Genomic DNA, 20000 nt, shown 5'->3' on the forward strand with positions numbered 1-20000 from the left:
CTTGAGGAGCCCGTTCTCCTCTATGAGGTCTGCATGGGTTTTGGGGACCCCCACACTGGTCCAGTCCCAGACTTGTAGGGTCCTGTGGAAAATCAGAGTGAAGTCCCCAGATTTGTGCTGGGCAGGGAGGAGCACAGCAGCCCGGCCGGGCGCTAAATGAAAGCGGGGACAAAACGTCACTTTTTATCCATTTTCAAATGATGTTTTTCTCCACAAAGGCATTTTGATGAGAAAAAAGTATTTTGTGTTATTCATTGCAATTAGCTCTGAGTATACATTCGACTCTGCTGAAGATAAGGACCCTGGAACTGCAGAAACAGCATCACCAGTGAGATAAGCAACAGCCGTCAGTGCACAGCAGGTTTCCATTTCAGATGGAGGACGTCAGACCTCCTGCTAGAATAAAAACGTCCAGCCCTACCCAAATGCACACAGCTAGAAACTTTTTGAGGCTTATTTGGAGACCAGCATTGCTCAAAGAGGTGGGAGAGGCGAGATGTCCATGGAGTGGGCATCACAGGAGTCGAGGCACCTCTGCTAATGATGGGCAGAGCAGTGAATTGGTCCCAAAGTCCTGCTCCACGGAGCAAAAGCATTGGATCTGAGAAGGGGCGGCTGATCCCAGGGTGGTTTGGGCATCTGAGATGCTTAGCCGTGTCTGGTGAGCCCGTTAGTTGAGAGGGAGAAGATGCTCTGGCATTAGGGAAGCAGAGCGGGACCACGGGGAGCAGAGGGCTGGGAAGGAGGCGTGAATTTCCCCGTGGGATCCTGGTGGCTTTGTCACTCCTTGCTTCTCCTCCCGCCTCTTTTTCCCCCTCTTTCTCTGTCCCTCAGTCCAGGACAAGATCTTTTCTTTCAGAAGTTGCAGGTACCTTTGTGAAGTAAGTGACCCTTAGACCCAGATCATTTTAGGTGAGCAAAGCCCCTGCCAGCCGCTGCCGATTAATTATTACTTCCATCCGCTGGCTTCTCAACCTTGGGAACCTTCTCTGTATTGGGTAATTCTTTTTTTTTTTTTTTTTTCCCACAAATGTACAACAGTCAAAATATAACTCGACCGAAGCTTAAAAAACCATTTCCTACCAAAACTGCAAGTCAGAGACAAGGGACTTTTTTGGAAAGGGGTCCATGGATGGAGGGATGCCCGTGGGATGTCCCACCTCAGAGGCGGGTTAATCTGCAACAGGGCTGCAAGATTTGGGAGCGAGGTTTTGCGGTGACGTTTGTGGCCTGGCAAAGGGACACAGTAGAGGCTGGCTGTTATGACACTGAACCCTTCAGCCCTCGGCACCATTTCCGTTGGTACCTGCCGCAGGAGCCAAGCGGGAGACCTTTGCTCAGCCTCCTATTAACCATTTAGTTTAATTAAAGGCGCTCACCGGTCAGCTCTCACTGACCAGCTGTGAGACTAAATGGGTGGTCCCTAACCATCATGTCCGCCTATTTATTTTTTTTTCCCCCCACTAATTTGGCCATTTTTGGTATTGCAGAGGAGGGGAGGAGATGGGTGCAAAGGGGATGCTTAGGAAAAGAGGTGTGAGGTTGTGCTGGAGCTTTTTGGGAGGAAAGGGAGGAAAACCCTTATGCTGTGGCGGGCACAGGGATGAAAGACTGAGCGATGCAGAAGCCCCCTTTGTCCAGCCTGAACTTGAACCCTTTCCCTGTATTTTATTGAGAATGGCCATTTTCGGGTGTGCACACACCCAAGAAGCAGGATGAGTGCATCACCCTAGTCTCCCTCAAATACTTTGGTCCTGATGCCACTGTGCTGTCCCAAAGGGATGAGAACCTCGGGCTGCCCGCGCCGTGCCCACCCACCAAGTACGGCTCCGATGATGTCCCCATGTCCCCTCGACGCTGAGATTTGTCCCTTGAGAGTCAGAGGGGACAGCAGCAAGGTGACCAGGCTGCTGGCTGACCCTTATCTCCTTCCTCTGCCTTATCTGCTTCCAGGAGAAATTGGATTGGGAACGGCTGCTCCAGGAGTGAGGCAGGGAGCTCGAGACGGAGCGGCCGATGGGGGCAGCTGATAATGGCGTTTCCTGGAGACGGAGCACTTGTGCAAGGACTCCTAGAAACAGCTTGCTGGGATGGCAAAGCTGAGATGAGCGAGATTAAAAAAAAAACAAACCCTCCTCAGCGCTGGATTCCTCATCTGCCTGCAAAGCAGCCGGTGCTGAGATCCTATCGGAAACCTTGAAGGGGAAATAAAGCGGCGAGAGACCCTGAGGACCTGGGATGACCCTGTGAGGCTGGGGAGGATGGAGGATGCTGGAGGCCAAAGCTGCAGCTCCCGTGAACTGGGAGCAAATGGGGCAGCTGGTGCACCTGAAGCCGTGCAGGGAAGTGGGTGATGGCTGGACATCAAGACTCGTCCTAAAAAAAAACCCCTGAGACAGCAAGGTCAGGTAACTGCCCGTGGGGTGAGTGATGTGGCAAATACCCCTTGTAGGCAGGCACGGGTGTGGTCCCATGGGAGCAGTGATGCAAACATGGCAGGGATTTGCACCAACGCAACCCCCCGCTGTATGCCCTCATCCCATGCAAGGTGCTCCCACATCGTAGGGTGCAAATCCCCCCCCGCCCCCCAGTGAGATCTTGGGCTGATGTGGGGTTGAGGTTGCACACACAAGAGTGACAGCAAGGGACAGAGGCTACCAGTTGTCCTCCGGAGACCCCAGCTGAGCGCCCTGGGTGGAAAGCGCGGCGGTGCCCCGGCGTCTGGGCTCCCTTCCAGGCTCGTCATGGGACTCCCAACAAATCCCCCCGGGGCAATCCGATCTCCTGGACGCTGGGGCACCTATCCCTCCCTCCAGGCACGTCGGGTTTTCCATGGGTTAAGGTGCCAAAGTTCATTGAGGGCTTGGGCACACCCACAGCCTGCTGCCACCCTTCGTGGGACAACGCAGGGCACCCGGCGAGGAGGAGAGGAAACAAGGTGCAAGAGGGATAAAGCCAATTTGTACCCATATATAAAACCTTGGGAAATAAAAAAAAAGTAAAAATACGCTCCTCGTGACACATCCTATGTAAACACCAGCGGTTGTATCTCCGCTGGTAGATGTTAGCCGGCTTTGTTTCTCGGAGCAGTCAGACTTGATGATGAAACTCTGTCTGAAGCCTCCCGGAGACAAATGACACATGTTTCCCAGTAGTCCTTGAATGGCTATCAAATGTGTCATAGTTAGGAGCCAGCCTGGAGGGACTTTTTCTCCAGTAGCTCCTTTTCCAGGAAATGAGTCTGCCCTGTGCATTCCCTAAATTTGTCAGTGATCTAGGAGGCATCTTTGTCAAAATGAGAAGGTCCGCTTTGGTGATGTTTCTACTAACTCTTGAGTAATTTAGGAGGTGAAATAACCGTGTGGAACCAGTCTCCCCTCTATTCCAGGAAGAGATGATTGGCTCATTGGGAAATAGGGAGAGCGACGCGGCGCCGCTGTCCCTTTACGGCTCTGCTAGGGGTTCCAGGTGCAACCTTCATGACCACGTCGTTGTGGTCTTTGCACCAGCTCCCATGGCCTGGAGGGGATGGTCACCCCCCGAGTGAGGGTACGTGCTCTCTGCACCACCCACACACCTTCGCGTGGATGCCAGCAGCTTGTGCAACCCACTGGGATGGGGTTGGGGACGGGGTCAGGGATATGTCCAGGCAAGCAAATTAATCTCCGTTATGGGGTGACCACATGAGAACTGAGGATTGGGAGTGGTGTCAGGTCCATATGAGCCCGTTGGTGGTGCTGGAAGGTTGCCTGGAGGCCCAGCTAAGTTGGCATGGGACAAAACTGTGCCAAAAAGTTTGCACCGAAGCATCCTCAGAGTGGAGTACTGTGGTCCCAGTGCGGCACCCACCAAAACCACTCCAGTTTTCCCCTTTGCCTTCCCACCTCGGGCTGGGCTGGGCCAGACCTGGGGCTGAGCTTGGTCAGCCCTGCTCTACCCCAGTATCTGAGCTGCCACATGCCCATCTCGAACTGGAAATACTGCGAGAAGAGCCTTTCCAACCAGATGAGGCAGCTAAACTCCAGCAAAATCACAAAAAAAGCAAGTTAAAAAAAAGAAGACAGTGCCCCCCCCCGCCAACCCCCTTGCCTCGCTCCTCATGAACTCTTTTGAACTTGGAAAAACCAAAACAAAACAGGAGTGAGTTCAGCCTCAGTTCAAGTCAGAGATGAAGTTCAACCTACTTCTAATTTTATCCCGATGGTTCCCACCAGAAAATGGGCTCTGGTGGGGTGCCGTGGAGGTAAGCCAGCCCTGATCCTCACCCCCTCCACCAGCCCCCCTGGGTGTCCCCACGTGCAGGTGGGACAGCCAGCAGAAGGCCACCTGCCCCAGGCATCCCATGGGAACATCTCTGGGAGGCTACCATGGTGCATCACCATCCCATGGGGTTGATTGTCCCCTGCTGTGTCCAGCCAGGGCCACCCTGGGCTGGGCCAGGTCTCCACGTGATGACTGCTGTTGGACTTGCCTTTTCTCAGGGATCCTCTGGGTTTGTTTTTTTTTTTTTCTTTTCTTGTTTTTTTTTTTTTTCATTGCTTCCCTCAGGAGCCACGCTTTTCCTTCAGTGCCAATCAGCGGAGGAGAGACGATAATTAAGGAACTGGGAAGCAAGGGATTGTGCGTGGAGGGGCAGGTGGTGGCGACTACTGGTGCGATTTTGGGATGCAAACCCAGCACACCCCAGGCAAGATGTCTGCAGAACAGAAAGCATTAAAAAGGGAGAAAAACCTTGGGCAAGGTGCTGGGGACCTAAATGGGAACCGCAAGGACTGGGGGTGGTCACCCGTCCCCAAAAAGGTGAGTGCAGATTGGGGAGTGGCTCAAGGACAAGCCATGGTTTCCCAGGAGGAGACATCCTCGCCCCTGGAAAGGGAGCCGAGGTGACCAAATGTGACAGCACGGAGCTGGAGAGGTGAAGGAGCCCTGTCTGCAAACCCAGAGGGAGCAAAGGGAAATTCAAGTCAAAGGACAGAGAGCAAACGGGGACAAAAGTAGGTAAATTGGGCTCAAAAACCAGAACCCAAGCAGCAAAGCTGAGTTATTTGGGCTTAGCACCCCCGGGAGAGCGGTGAGCCCCCGCAGCACCGCTTTTGAGCACTCAGCAGAAATACAATTTTATATAAAGAATGTGTACAGGAGGATGTGTCCGTGCAGTGACTGCGAAAACCATTTGCAGTCTTCACACGCAACACAATCCCTCTCCCAGGTGCTTCACGGCCCTGAAAAAATAAGACTACATTTATCTTTAGGAAATCAGCAACAAAACCTTGTTTTCCAACAAATACGCCGCATTTTTGTGCTTTAGAAGAAGAGCGGAGCAGCCCTGCGAACTGGGGTCTGATTTCGTGCACGAGTTGTAAAATACAGCCCCAGGGACAGAAGTTACCTTAGCTGTAAAACAATCCGTGAGCTGGATTTCACCACCTTTGTCATCCCTCTCTCCCCAGAGCAGTATTTTCCAGCGTTTGCCCTCAAACTAGTTTTTCCTCAGACGCCACGTGTAATTATCACCAGACAGGTTTTGGTAACCCATCTCCTAACGCAGTTTTTCTCTGTGTAGCCGCTGATTTACTGAATCTGGCCTCTTCCAGACTTGCTTTGAAAGGTGAATTGGAGTTCTTTTGGAGCTCAACATTTAAAAATATCCAAAAATGTCATTTCAAAATTGGTCTCTGGGCTTGAAGGGTGCTCTTCTGGCTCCAGCGTCCTGCTGGCATTACCTACTGGAAGATGAGATATCGCTTCTCTGTTCATGGGACTGATGGATAAGGAAAAATGCCTGGAGGTTTCTGTAAGACCAAGGGTTGGGTTAGGAGTTTTTGGGAGGGCTGAGCCCCACCTACCGTCCCTGACGGCCCAGGAGGGTTTGGAGAGGAGATGGTAGGTGAAGAGGATGGTCCTGCAAGGTTGCCAGAGGGAATGAATCTCCAGGAGACTGGATCCATCCCATTGCTATGGGAACCACAAATTTCCCTTTGGCACCAGTGGTGGGACCTGTTTGGGACACGCTTACCTGAGTAAGGGAGATCGGCAGCTCTGGGGCACGGCTGGTGAGCACACGGGAGGATTTCTCCCCACCCACGATAGGTCTGGTGACACACGAAGCAAAAGCCGATGGGATTTGTCTCTCGGACCAGGAAGCCTGGCGACCCCACCAGCACCTCTGAGCATCCCTCAAGTAAAACACAGGCTTGGTGCTGTCTGCAGAAGCGTGGAAATGGTCTCCATAACCACCCATCTGGACTTTGCACAGGTCCTAGACGCCAGGGAATCTCACAGACCGATTTCTTCACCCCTGATTCACATGCAGACGCTCACTGCAGTCCATATTCACCACATCTCTACCGGTTGCAAAGGCACCGATCTCTTCCAGGACCTGGTTTCTTCTCACAGCTCCATCATCAGCAGCAGCTGATGGTCACCAGCAGCACCAGCAAGGTTTGCGCAGCTCCCTCTCCATCTTGGCTGTGAGGCCACGTGTTCACGTCATGTATTCGGGTGTCTAAGAACGACGTGTGTGGACAGACATTAAATTCTGATGCAGGACTGGGAGAAGAGGAGCAGAGGCTGAAGCAAGCCCAGGACCACGCAGCGCATGGTGGAGGTGATTGCTCCCATCAGACCTTCGCCACCTCCTGGCACCGCTTTCTCGAAGTGGAAATTTTGGACGGGGAAGCTCTATGGGAAGTTATTGAAAGTGCCTGTGCTAATAAAGTCCAAACATTTTGTTTAAATGTTGCTACAGCAACATAACATACATTGAAACAAAATGCTTTGTTTGGTACAAAACTCGGACGATTTAGGACAGAACGGAATTTTGAAATCTCGGCGTTTCTCTTGAGAGGGACTTGGCATTTTTTTCCCCATTAATTCCCCGGCATGGCTATGACTGGTGGGACATGGTTAGCTGGCTTTGACCTGGCATGGAATGAGCCATTGGCTTAGCATCAGATCCACCAAGGCTTTGTAACGCCGCTAACACCCCTTGAAGGCTGCAGCTCTGAGGGGAGCGATGCCTTGCACGGGGCGGAGGAAGCCAAACCTCCCTAAGGAGGCTCCGTTTTGGTGGCCTGCCCTGGGACCATCCATCCTTGAGACCCTGCGCCCATCTCTAACAGCGAGGGTAACCAGAGCAACTCTCCAAGAATTACAAGCGGTGCCTGCATCTCTGAAAATGTTTAAATCATTAAATCCTAGCCCAAGGATGGGATTTTTTTTTTTTTGCAGAAATCCGGCTCTAGGAACTAATCCAGAGAAGTCCTGAGGAGCGGGACAGACATAAAGCTAGGCTCAGTAGTCACGTTTACATAGCCGCACAAGTCTCCAGCTTTATAATTAACGATCACAACGCAGGGTCTAAAAGGAAGAGGTCATGGAGTCCCGTAAGGTGCACTATTGTTTTAATATCATTGTTCTTGTCACACCCCAAGCATTAATCACTTAAGCTACAGTTCAGCTTGCAAACACAGCAGCAACACTGTTGCACGAGGTGTGAATGTGCTTTGCCACTTAGAATTTATCTTTGTTGCCCCTTTTGCCACCAGCTCAAGCGTTTAAAGACACTTACTGTTCAGCGTTAGAAGCGGACCTGCTGGAAGAGGAGAAGATCTCGGCTATTTGCAGGTTTGCAGTGTTTTAGGAAAGACAAGCAAATTTACTGATTCATGAGGTCGCATTTGCTGCTGTCTGGGTTTTCGGCAGCCACGAGGGATTCACAGGAATATTCCTCCATCTTGAAAGCTTCAGATCTGCAGCAATGCCCATCCATCTGCTCCAAAAATCTTGTGTTTACTGCAGGCTGCTTTCTCATGTAATACATCTCGGTGGTCCCAGGGGCTCAGGGATACTTCTTGCTCTTGACTTGGCTGCTCCCAGCCCATCTCTGGTGTTGGTCACCTCTGTCCGAAGCTGGTCCAGACACTCAGAACCTTGTTTTGGTGGAACAAGCCAAACTCCAGCTCCAGCAGACCTTGGAGCTGTAGAGTCTGGCTGTAGGTTGAGGGTGTTGATAGGGATGTTTAGGGATGGATCCTTGGAAAAGGTGTCTTTGGAGGAGAGATTTTGATGGCTTTATCCCTCACTTACCAAGAGTCATTTGTCTCCCTTGCTGCAAAACTTTCTCCCACCCCACTGATGCAGCAACAGAAGTTACAGGAAGGAGTCAGGAGTAAGTAGAAGTAACAGGACAAAACCAGTTCCTACTGGGTCAGCTATTCATCAGCAGATGGCACGAGCCAGCTCACTGTTTTTTCCCTTTCTTATCACCAAAATAACCCAAGGCAAGGTCTGGTGATTATCCGGACTAAAGAGAGGGTTTATATATTTCTAATTTCTATGCAGACTTCCAGGAATGACCCCATTGTCCATCACAAGACATTCTGGGGAGGGAACAGGCACTGCTCTCCACCACCAGTGGTTTAATGAGCAGGCTGGAGGAACTCCCCCAGGAAGGGTCCTGCCTTGGGGAAGAAGGATGGATCGGGTGATGCCCCACATCACGCGTAACGTTGCCTGGTAGGTCATGCCACCTACCTTCCATAGATCTACATGATCCTGAAAGCCAGCAGCTTGTCAGGAAGCATTTAACGAACCCAAGGCTCTTTCCCTAAGCAGATATGGGCTTGCATGGAACACTGGATGACTCACACCAGTTCCAAGTGGTCTACACCTCATTTTCACATCTCATCTGTTTATTCATGGCCATATAGCAATAAAGTACTGGAACAGGTTGCCCAGAAAGGTGGTGGAAGCCCCATCTCTGGAAACATTCCAGGCCAGGCTGGATGAGGCTCTGAGCAACCTGATCTGGTTGGAGATGTCCCTGCTCCTTGCAGGGGGGTTGGACTAGATGACCTTTGAAGGTCCCTTCCAACCCAAACCATCCTGTGATTCTATGATTCTAAGCTGAGCCCCTAACCAGCAGCGGGGATCCCTCTGCCACGGCTCCACCTTCTTCTGCCTTCTTTTTATATTTATTTTGGAGCTTGGCTGCACTTCAGTGAGCTTCAAGCACACGCACATGGTCACGTAGGGCATTTCACAAGAACACTTCTTCAAAAGCAGGAACCGTTTCACCTCCAATTTTCAGTCCAGAGCTTGATGACACACGGGCATAAACCACTCAGCTCCAGTGACCCGTGCGGCTTCCTGGGCCAACACATGCATTTCAATTACTCAAAAATTAATTGGTTTGGGATAGAGAAGGGTTTTCAAGAGAAGAATTCTTAGAAAACCTGATTTCTAATTTTTTTTTTTTTTTTAGCAGGTTGAATGGAGCGGTTTGCAAGCCTTCAGTGCTGCTCCATAGTGTAGTGTTGGGTGAAATGGATGTGATAAATGGGGGGTCCTTGAAGAGACATCCAGGACCAGCAGAGGTACAAGACAAATAGATGGGAAATTCCCTTGGGACAGAGGCCAGGGAGCAGGTGGCCGTGGTGGTTGAGCTGGGAAAGGGGCTCAATCCATCATCCATGGAGCGCTTTGCACTGCTCCCATCGACTTCACCCTTACCCCCATGAGAAGTGATTGATGGGAAGAGGGATCAACCTCAACCGGAGCCGCAGCATTGCGCAGGATCCGACTCAGCACCAGAAGCGTGGGCTGCGCCATCCCCACAGAGGGAAGGATCAGCCTCTCTGCTACATTTCCAAGCGGAAAACTGTTAGGGATATTTTTTCCCCCCGTATCTTGTTTTTCTTCCATCCTAAACAAAAGGAAGGTCTCTCCCAGACCAGCACAAGCGATAGCATGTACCCACAAAGAGATGGGGAAATGTCAAGCTTTAAACATTTATTACTCAGATGATGCATTTTATAGCATACAGTGGGTCTGGATGTTCTATAAACAAAGACTGAATTGCCACAAAGAGTTATTAGCTCCCTTGTTTTAACAGTCTCTGAAATGCTGAAAACAATGGGTTTGTGTTTTCTCTAGTACGAATATCTAGTCTTTATTCTCCCCAAAACCTTTTTCCTTTTTTTTTAATTTTTTTTTTTAAAAGCGCTTATTTTAACAAATATGATTAAATTAAAAATGTTGCTTTTTCAAATGCAAATAAATACATTTAAAAAAAATTGCTATTGTTCAACTACCTCTGTGTTCTGCAGGACATCGCAGCTCTCTTGGCTATCAACAGCGGACTTCACAACCCTTAGTGTTGTTTCTCCTGAAAAAATACTGAGCGTATCACTGGGACTGGCTAATAGCTAACAACAAGAAGAGCAAAATTAGTGTAAAGCCATAAAATACCCAGCGAGCAAATTTAAAAAAAAAAAAAATTAAGATTCTGAGAGACTTCCAAGTGAGGGATGTTATAAAAATAAGCATGAAAATAAATCGTAAGTTATTCTGACAAGTTTTCCTTCAAAGACATCAATCATGCCAAGAATAGATACTAATTAATCTCCTTTGGGGAGGAGGGGAACTAAGCAAATAACTTACTTTTCCCTTTTTTTTTCCCCATTTTTACTTCACCTCCATATACACGTGACTTCTCCAAACCGAGGAGAAATCCCTCATGCGGAAACTGAGCAAATCACTGGATGGGTAACAAAAACCTCCAGTTTGGAAACAATTTCACTGGGAACGAGGTGAGTTTTATGCTGGGGAGTCTGGCAGGGAGCTGGCAAATCTGCTCTGCGTCCGAAGGTCACCGGCATGGCGGTTGGTCAGAGCATCGCTCCTCTACGGATGCTTCAGCCTTTACACCAGCCCAAGGTTTGGCCCCACACATATTTGGCCCGAGGAGGTTATTTTCCCCTTTGCTGATGTAGCCGTATGGGGAAAACGTATTAAAACCCCACACAGATACTTTTATTGAGCAGCAAAGATTCAATCTGGCTAATTTGGGGAGATGCAGCTGTCGGCGATGCACCTTCAAAAATGCGCAGTGTAAAATTTGGCGACTGTTTCTAAAGAAAGCCAGAAAAAAAGAGAAGAAATACTCGATGACATCCCTAGGTGCTCTCACCAAGAATCCCCAAAACTTCCCAGTGCTGCTCCCCATCCTGCCCCATCAAATGACCTTGTGGTACCTCTTTTCCCAACACGGTATAATGATGCCATGTGTCCACCACCTTCCTACTTCACGAAGATATCACTTGCAGTACGTAATTTCAGAGAGAGAACCCCATTTTTGGTCAACATTTTGATTTTCATGTTATCAACAGAGCGACTGATGTACGAAAGCAGTTAATGGCTGGATGAATGCACATTAATAACCGTGATAAATGGCAACACATTAAGAATTGACAAATTTCACATAAAAGTTCTTCAGTGGGAGAAATCCTGGTGTTGGAGGGGAAAGTCATGGGCCAAGCCTGGTTGGTGGGGTTGCAGGATTGCACCCCGACAGGAAAACTGGAAAAATCCTCATAGCTGGTAGGAGTAGGGAAAAGCTTAAGCAGAAATAGTGCCATGTGGCTTACACTTTGCCCATGAACACCTCCTGATGCACTGATGGGTGAAAATTCAGGTTTTTAGAAGTAAAATCTCCAATTTTCTGGACTTTTCATTTTTTTTTTTTTTCTTCTTTCACTATATCCCGAGAGCAAATTCTGGGGGAAGGGGAAGGGAGAAGCTGCATGGACTGGAGCGGTGGTCTGGATTGCTGTCGGCAGGATCCCTGGCACACCAACCCACGAGGCTGTGCCCCTGTTACAGGATTTTTCTTGGTTTTTTTTTAAAAAAAAGAAAATCAAGACATAACTGGTTTTCAGGTCTTCTCCCAGAAGACTGATGCTGTGCCTGGGCATGCTGTGATGGGTGTTAAATCCCCTTCTCCTCCGCTCCCTGAGAAATTAGGGAGCAGGCAAAGCCAAGAGCAACAGGCACAACCCTGAGCCTCATAATACTGATGGGCTTTGTCGCCTTAATCAAGTTCAGCTGCTCATTAACACTATCAAACCCCACTGCTACTAACGAAGCTGACCCAATACAAGGCACCATCACCACGCGAAGCTCCGGAGCTCGAATCCAGGAAGCAGAAACCAGTTCTTCCAGACAAGTTCAGTGCATCCAGCAATAATTTTTCTACTTTCTGGGTAGACAGGAAAATTAAAGCTCCCATTTCCAGCTCTCTCCTCTTGCTCCATGTGCGGACCAGAAATCAAATGAAAACTCAAATAATATTGAACCGCAGCATCAGGACTGTCACCTCCTGCAATGCATTTTCTGCTGAAAACTTCTGCCCTTTCAATTTTGCAGCAAAAGCTTCCTCCCCATCGCGGACAGACCAACACATTCATAAGGCACCCGAGAACATACTGCACATCCAAAGAGGTCGAGGTGAAATCTCTCTTCTCTGCAAGCCAGAAATTCAACATCTTGCTCGGAAAAATGGATTTGAGCTGATGAGTTCAGACCCAGTCTGCCTGGTCCAGGGTCTGTGTGCTGGCGCCCTCGCATAAATTATCTTCTTATCACCGGGAAAGGAAAGTAAACTGAATAATGGGAAGAAAAAAGGATGGGCTGCTGGCAACGTGCCTTCCTTGGCTCTTCTTCCACTGCGTAGATGGGACAGGGTAGCTTGCATCCCCATTAGGCTTCACCAAAATAAGCACCAGAAGTGATTTAGTAAGTCAAAGCATCACTAGGCAAGCAAATAATGATACCACCAAGTCCCGATGTTCAGGATTCAGGGAGTGATGCAACGGTGTGGTGTGTCCCTTTGTATCCTCTGGGCATTTCCTCATCCAGGCGGCATCTCAACCATCACCCCCGCCGCGATGCCCTCTCCCTAGGGATGCTCCAGCACAGAGCAACCCAGTGATACCAGAGCAACCCAAGGACTTGGGAGCAAGCTCTCCCCCTCCAAACATATCACCCATCCCTTGAGGACACGATGCCACTTACACTGACCATGGGACAGAGCTGCTCCTGTACACCGTACACCTAGAAACACTGAATAGCAAATTCAGCTAGTTATAAGCCAGGCTCAAAACCTCTATTTTTGGCTTTGCCTCTTTTTTCCTCTTCTTTTTCTCCTCCTTTTTGCTATACGCATCTTGTCTTCTCTTTACCAGTCTCCAAAGAAAAATATCAAACCTTCATTTCTCCCTTGCCCTGTACATTATTAGGCCCAATTACAACAGGCCTGGATTTAAATGTATAATTACAACCATGACAGTAATTACAATAAAGCACTCCTTCAATGGAAACAAAAAAAAATAACATTACAAAAAAAAAAAAAAAAAACGGGTTATAGTTTAGTGGCTGAAGGATGATGGCGGCTTTAACAGCAAGAGCCGCAGAATCCCCTATTTCTTAGAGCTCCCAGCTCAGAGGACGTGTTTCTCAATCCATCGAGGAGGTTACTGGCAAGACAACAGTGGCTATGTTACTTATGCAGTGGCTTTTGAACTCCTTTAAAATATTCCTTCTGCTTCAGCATCTTCATGTAAACCATTAGTCAGCTCACATGAAGGCATTGCTTTCCCCGTCTCCGAGCTGCTCGCAATTGTCCGTTCGACAATACAATAAAATAAGAAGGAAATACAAATGCTCGAGAAAAAGAAAACCCAGTGCAAATAAGAAAATCATCCCACTCTCCACTCCGCTTTCGAAGGGGTGGCGAGTAGGGGAGGGGGACACACAGAAAGTCACAGACAAGAGGAGGGGGAGGGAAACCTAGCGCAAACCCCGCTCGACAAAAGCCATCAATTATGAGCGTCTGGTGCAGTGTGTGTCTGGCTTTGTCCTCCCGAGACATCTGCTGCCTGCTGTCTCCTGCCAGTTGGCTGGGGCAAGGCAGGAGGACGGCATGAAAACAATACTAGCCCCATCTTGGATTAGGTTCGCCCCCCCCGCCCCCAAATTCTCTGTCTTCTTTCGAAAGCCAAACAATAACCCGGCGGGATGCGTTGCTGCTGCTTGAGCAATGAGTTCAGAAAAAGAAACCCCTAAAACAAAACCACGGCGGGGAAGAGGGGTGGCACTTGGCGACGTGGCTGAAAAAGAAACATGCTTCTCCCTCCCCACCCCACGAACGTATTCTCGAGCATGCTGGGGTTTGGTCTGCTGGGGGATTTAAATCGGAAAACCTCTCGCTGGATCCCATGAAGGTGCATGTCTTCTTCTCAACCCTTCCCACCCCACCTCGCTCTGCCCCTCAAGCCGTCAGTTTTTGGATGGTCTTGTTGTAGTACTGTGTGATGGTGGGTGTCAGGGGGTTCCAGTTGTTGGCGTGCAACTCGATGACCTCCAGCAGCAGGGATCGTGTCAGCATGGACTCAGAAGGACACAGCATCTTGTCGCGTGCTATGGCCAACAGCTCCGTCATCATCTCGGGCAGCTGCTCCTCCAGCAGCCGGCCGGTGCTCTGCAGCTGTCAGGAGAAGAAGGGGTCAACCACGGCATACTGATCCCCATGTGTCCCTTCCAAATTGAGATAGTCTATGATTCTGCCTCATCCCTGCAAACGTTCAAGGCCAGGTTGGCCGGGGCTCTGAGCAACCTGATCTGGTTGGAGATGTCCCTGCTCCTTGCAGGGGGGTTGGACTGGGTGGCCTTTAAAGGTCCCTTCCCACCCAAACCATTCTATGATTCTATGACATTAAAATGCTGTGCTGGCTTTTGTAGACACCCTCCACCCCTCCAGTTCTCCCTTGTTCGATGCGGTGGGGCGAACAGGCAAGGTTAAAGGCATCGTGGCTTTTGAAAACCAAAACCACTCGGCAGCAGGCTCCAAGAGCAAAACACGAAGGGCGAGGTTTTGAAAAGCATCTGCGCCGGTTTCTGGAGGAGCGAATGGTTCAGCTCCCACTGACTTCAAAGGCGGCAAGGCTGAATTGCTTTTGAAAAAAAATACAAAAAAAAAAAATCCCACCGAAAAATCATGCTATTGTCAAAACAAAGAGCAGGCTGTGATGTGGTATTCCTGCCTTCTACCTGGCCCTTCATTTACTCGCTGATTCATGGCTGTCAGCACCTCCCAGTCATTAATCAGAATAAGCTGAGCCCTCCTGTATGCGTAACACATCCCGCCCTGCCGAGATCTGCATTTATACCCATCCTGCCACTTCTCTGAGGACAGCCAAGGGTTTTTTAAAACAATTACTCCATTGGAGAGCCTCCACAGAGCAGCATAAGCCCTAGGTGGTCCCACAGAGGAGAAGGTCCAAGCGTGGAGTGGACAGCAATGCATCCACCATCACAAAAGGTGGTGGAGCTGCGACACATAGCTCCCAAAGTCCTAAAAATTCAAACTCTCCTCCTCGGTTGCCTAGCGCTTTGCTGAATGTCAACCACTCTCTGCAAGGAAAGCATCCACACCCATGGGACAATCACTTCCCAAAAGTGAAACTAAGGAAACTCTGCAGTATTTGTACCAGCCTTTCTCTGCTAAGCTGTTGCTGAGCACAGCAAATCTCTCCCTGTGAGCCACAGGGCAGCTTCTGCTCCAAGGCAAGTGTTTTTGTTTTAAAAAAATAAACGTAGGGTGAAGTTTGAAGGAACCAGGATGATAAAATTTTGTGATGATACCCCAGCTACCAGACTTTTTGCATCCATTTACATGCAGCAAAAGTCTAGTGAGAGAGTTTCAAGGCACATCTCTTATCTCATGGTGGTGTCTTCCATCTACTCCACTGCGGTATTGTGTCCAGGTCTTGGGTCCTCAGCCCAGGAGAGACATGGACCTGTTGGAGAAGGTCTAGAGGAGGCCATGAAGATGATCATAGGGCTGGAGCAGCTCTGCTGTGAGGCCAGGCTGAGAGAGCTGGGGCTGTTCAGCCTGGAGAAGAGGAGGCTCTGGGGAGACCTGAGAGCGGCCCCCAGTGCCTGAAGGGGGCTTAGAAGAAAGATGGGGAGAGACTGTTCAGCAGGGCCTGTTGTGATAGGACAAGGGGTAAAGGTTGTAAACTAAAAGAAGGGAAATTCACCATGACATAAGACTTTTTTTTTATACTGAGAGTGGTGGAGCACTGTCCCAGGTTGCCCAAAGAGGTGGTGGATGCCCCATCCCTGGAAACGTTCAAGGCCAGGTTGGCCGGGGCTGTGAGCAACCTGATCTGGTTGGAGATGTCCCTGCTCCTTGCAGGGGGGTTGGACCAAGTGCCCTTGAAAGGTCCCTTCCAACCCAAACCATCCTGTGATTCTGTAATGCAAAGAGGCAACGTGGTTGGGTGGGTTTGGAATCATCTAATAGCTGCTCGGCATGTGCACAGCCAAGGACACAAGGGGCAAAGCAATGAGGACCAGGGTGGGTTGGTGTAGGTGCTTCCCTACCTCCATGGAGCAGCAAAGCACAGCGTCTTCCTTCACATCCTGAGATTGCAACAACTGCAAAAGAGAGAAGACAGAGGTGGTGAGAAATGCGTGACCTCCTCCTTCCTTGCGACCTTTCTTCCATCTCTTCATCCAGCTTGGCTTTTGCCACTTCCAGGAGGAAAGGACAGAAAATCAGAAAGAGGGGAGGAAAGAGATTATAAACAATGTCAAAAGACGAGGTATGGGGTATCACCAGCTGCTGAGAGTCAGCAAGCAGGACAGAACACAGATAATTTAGATTTACAGCTTTCAGAATAAATTTTATTTAGATTACATTACTTTTTTTATCCCACAGCAGACAATGAGAGAAGGCACTCCTTTCACATACACGGCAGCTAAATACCACCATCAGATGACAACATTTGAGCGGCACAGAACTGGGAGTGGCTGTTTAGAAGGGAAGGGCTCTGCCCAAGGGGCAGCCACCCACCGCTGAACCTCTCCATCCCCGTGGGGACACTTCTAACGGCCACAAAATTACCTGATGGGAAAACGTTACGTCCAATACACCATAACTAATATGGCTCCTTCTAGACTGATTATACAGCGAAACAACAGTGTCTTAGGTGCACCAACTCCAACCTTGGTCTGCTCTCCATGGACGTGGCATTACAGATATGAGCTTGTAAGTACGAACAACTTTCAAGAGAGACCCAAAATGTTGCTCTGCATGGCAAGGGATGGTGAAGGAAGACGCTTGCCCTGCTTGGTTCAGACTTCGGGTGTGCAGCGAAGGTCAACGGCTCTACCTGGTAACGGCAAAGCGTAGAAGTTCATCATGTCTCACCCCACAAACCACGAGCAAAGACCCTCAAAACGGGATCAAGAATACAAATTTTTCTTTGTTTTCGTCTTTACGACTTTGTCAAGTCTTTTACGACTTTGTCACATGCACAAAGATGCTGTTTCAGGTGTTTTGCTAAAACCACAAGAGAAAGTACAGTTTCAAGTAGATAAAACAACGGGATTCTCAGACAACAAAGTCGGCTGGAGCATTATGAAAAACACTGTACCATGAGGCAGCACTCGAAGCTCTGGCCACTTCCACTCCATCGCCTTGGGTGGAACAAGCGCTGTTGGCCCTGAGCTAATCCCTGCATGCAGTGTGGAGCTGACTGCATGCACTAAACACTGAGAAAAAGGAGAAAATTTGGGAAAACTGGCTGAATTAGTATCTGAAATTTATCGGGGAAAGGCAAACTTCGGAGAAGTGGTTGGACTAATTAAAACTGCCCACATAAAAATTGCTCAGCGCAACTAAATGTGCTCGAAAATAACAATTTTCATTCTCAGCCTTATCATCTCTCCTTCCCACTCTCATTTTTTCATATTTCCTTTGCTTTACAAATAAAAGTCTATTTGTTTACCAGCTCGACAATTGCTGGAAAATAGCTAGGAAAAAAAAGAGGTAATTCAAGGAATTATCATGGCTCTCAAAGTTTTGTCTTCACCCTCTTCTGTTTTCAGCAGACAGCAGTTTGTTTGCTCTGAAGACAATGTTTACAGCATCTCGACGAGCATGTGGTCCATCGGTTTTTATCTCACATTAGCCAAAGGTTCAGCTAGGGTTTTGAAGACATCCAGCGGTCCCCCCTCCCAGTTTATCTTTCTGCTGAGTTGTTTGGAAAATGTTAGTGAAGCCCAAGCCACACGCTCTGAGATAAGTTCTCACAAACAGTTCAAAGATTCTTCGCAAAAAAACCATGAGATTATTTTAAACCCAACAATAACAGGGGAAAAAAAAATTAGGGACAAATACAAACAGGCAGTAGTCCAGAAATTTGCTCCTGGGGTATTTACCTGATATGCAGGGCATGAAACAGGGATGCAAATTAAATATATATTCACCTTTCCGATTTTTGCTGTTCTGTATTAAATAACATAATGTGAAAAATAAAGCAAGAAAAGTGGAGTTAGGATTGAGTAGGAAGGACCTGTGGTGGCCCAATGCTAGCCCTTCCTGTGCCGTGGTCTCCTTGATGATCCTGCTCTCTGCCAGGAAAACGTGGTCAGGGAAAGGCTGCAACATCACCTGGGCTTTCCTTGTCCCAGCTTCCCACCCAGAGTCCCACGCAGAGTTGGGACATGCTTCCCTACCTCAAAAGGTAGCTGTGAGGATGAATGTCACTGTCCAGTGCTCAGATAGTTGGCTGATGAGGCTAATAGTCTTATCTACCTATGATGAAACAAAGAACAGATCCCACCCCCAGACTTGGGCAGGCACCCTCTACCTTCATGTTGCCCTCCTGCAGCTCATCTCATGTGACTTGGCTGAATAAGGAGAGTGCATGTGCTCCATCTTGTCCATGAGGGCATCATGTGCTCCACCTCATCCAGGCACCATGTGCTTCACTGCTCCATCAAGACACCAAGAGATACCAGTCCCAAGGGTCACAGTTCAACCTCTGCCTGCGATATGTGGGTTGGAGAGGCCCACAACCTGCCCACAAAGCCCACGCATGGTCCTCCACAGCAGAGCAGGGCCCAGCAGGCAGATCTACTGGTGCACTGGGAGCCAGAGTCCCAGTCCATGGCCAGAGATGGTTGTCAGCTACCCGCATAGAATCACAGAATCTTTAAGGTTGGAAGAGACCTCCAAGATCATCAAGTCTAATCATCAACCTAACACCACCATGCCCACTAAACCATGTCCTGAAGTGCCACGTCTACACGTTCTTTGAACACCTCCAGGGATGGTGACTCCACCGCTGCCCTGGGCAGCCTGGTCCAGTGCCTGACCACTCCTTACCACTCCAATCTAAACCTCCCCTGCCACAGCTCTCATCCTATCGCTTGTTACTTGAGAGAAGAGACCAACACCCACCTCCCTACACCCTCCTTTCAGGCAGTTGTAGAGAGCTGTAAGGTCTCCCCTCAGCCTCCTCTTCTCCAGACTGAACAACCCCAGTTCCCTCAGCCGCTCCTCATCAGACTGGTGCTCCAGACCCCTCACCAGCTTCATCGCCCTTCTCTGGACACACTCCAGCACCTCAACGTCCTTCTTGTACTGAGGGGCCCAAAACTGCACACGGTATTCGAGGTTCAGCCTCACCAGTGCTGAGTACAAGGGGACAATCACTTCCCTGCTCCTGCTGGCCTCACTGTTCCTGATACAAGCCAGGATGCTGTTGGCCTTCTTGGCCACCTGGGCACACTGCTGGGCTCATCCTGCATGCATTTCTCAAAGGGTGCTCCATCCCCCCCACCTCTGCTCACCTACGGCTGCTCCCCGCATGCAAGCACCAGGCACCTCAAAGCACGGCGTTTCCCAAAGCTGTTGGACCCCTGTGTCAGCCCTCAGAGCTCTGCAAGAAAAAATGGTGCAAACGCTTCGAGACCTTCAGGGGAATCACAGCCCTGAAGTACTGGCGCTTGCGGGACCATAAACCTGAACCCAACCAATTGCATTCATCGTTTGCAATCTAATTCACATTTACTTAAAATATTTTAACCTAAACATGCTATATCTATTAAATCAGCACTCCCACATTGGAATTGTTATTTATTTAATTCATAACTGCTCCTCCCTGCTGCGTGCATCTGCTCGAATCCCATCACGAGCACCACCCCATCCCTCTCCACTGGGTTCCCACACGGCTCAAACTGGCTTATGAACGTGGACGAGGGAGATGAAAAAGAAGCACGAGGCAGATGACAGGGCAGGTGAACCGAGACTCACACGCTTCTTGGTTTAACGTGTAATCGTCCCCGGGGGGCTGGGGCCATCTGCG

At 49.3% G+C, this 20000-nt stretch overlaps 1 protein-coding gene and 1 long non-coding RNA gene across 5 annotated transcripts in view; one reads left to right on the plus strand and one right to left on the minus strand.

Moving 5' to 3' along the window:
* The first annotated feature begins 7396 nt into the window (after nucleotides 1-7396).
* On the plus strand, nucleotides 7397-11681 carry LOC147596227 (uncharacterized). Its single transcript, XR_015261431.1, has 2 exons — nucleotides 7397-8718; nucleotides 8908-11681. It is a non-coding gene; the product is annotated as an uncharacterized LOC147596227 (long non-coding RNA).
* CTIF (cap binding complex dependent translation initiation factor) overlaps nucleotides 9776-20000 on the minus strand; it is a 145736-nt gene continuing 135511 nt past the window's right edge. For all 4 annotated transcript variants that reach the window (XM_086770331.1, XM_086770333.1, XM_086770332.1 and 1 more), the window contains 2 exons: nucleotides 16228-16281; nucleotides 9776-14326 (listed from right to left, as the gene is read on the minus strand). In XM_086770331.1, the coding sequence (XP_086626457.1) occupies nucleotides 14111-14326; nucleotides 16228-16281 (270 nt within the window). In that variant the 3' untranslated portion in view covers nucleotides 9776-14110. The remainder of the gene's footprint in view (nucleotides 14327-16227; nucleotides 16282-20000) is intronic.

The sequence above is a fragment of the Chlamydotis macqueenii genome, chromosome Z (genome assembly GCF_036417535.1).
Source record: "Chlamydotis macqueenii isolate bChlMac1 chromosome Z, bChlMac1.mat, whole genome shotgun sequence".
In the NCBI taxonomy this organism is placed as follows: domain Eukaryota; kingdom Metazoa; phylum Chordata; class Aves; order Otidiformes; family Otididae; genus Chlamydotis; species Chlamydotis macqueenii.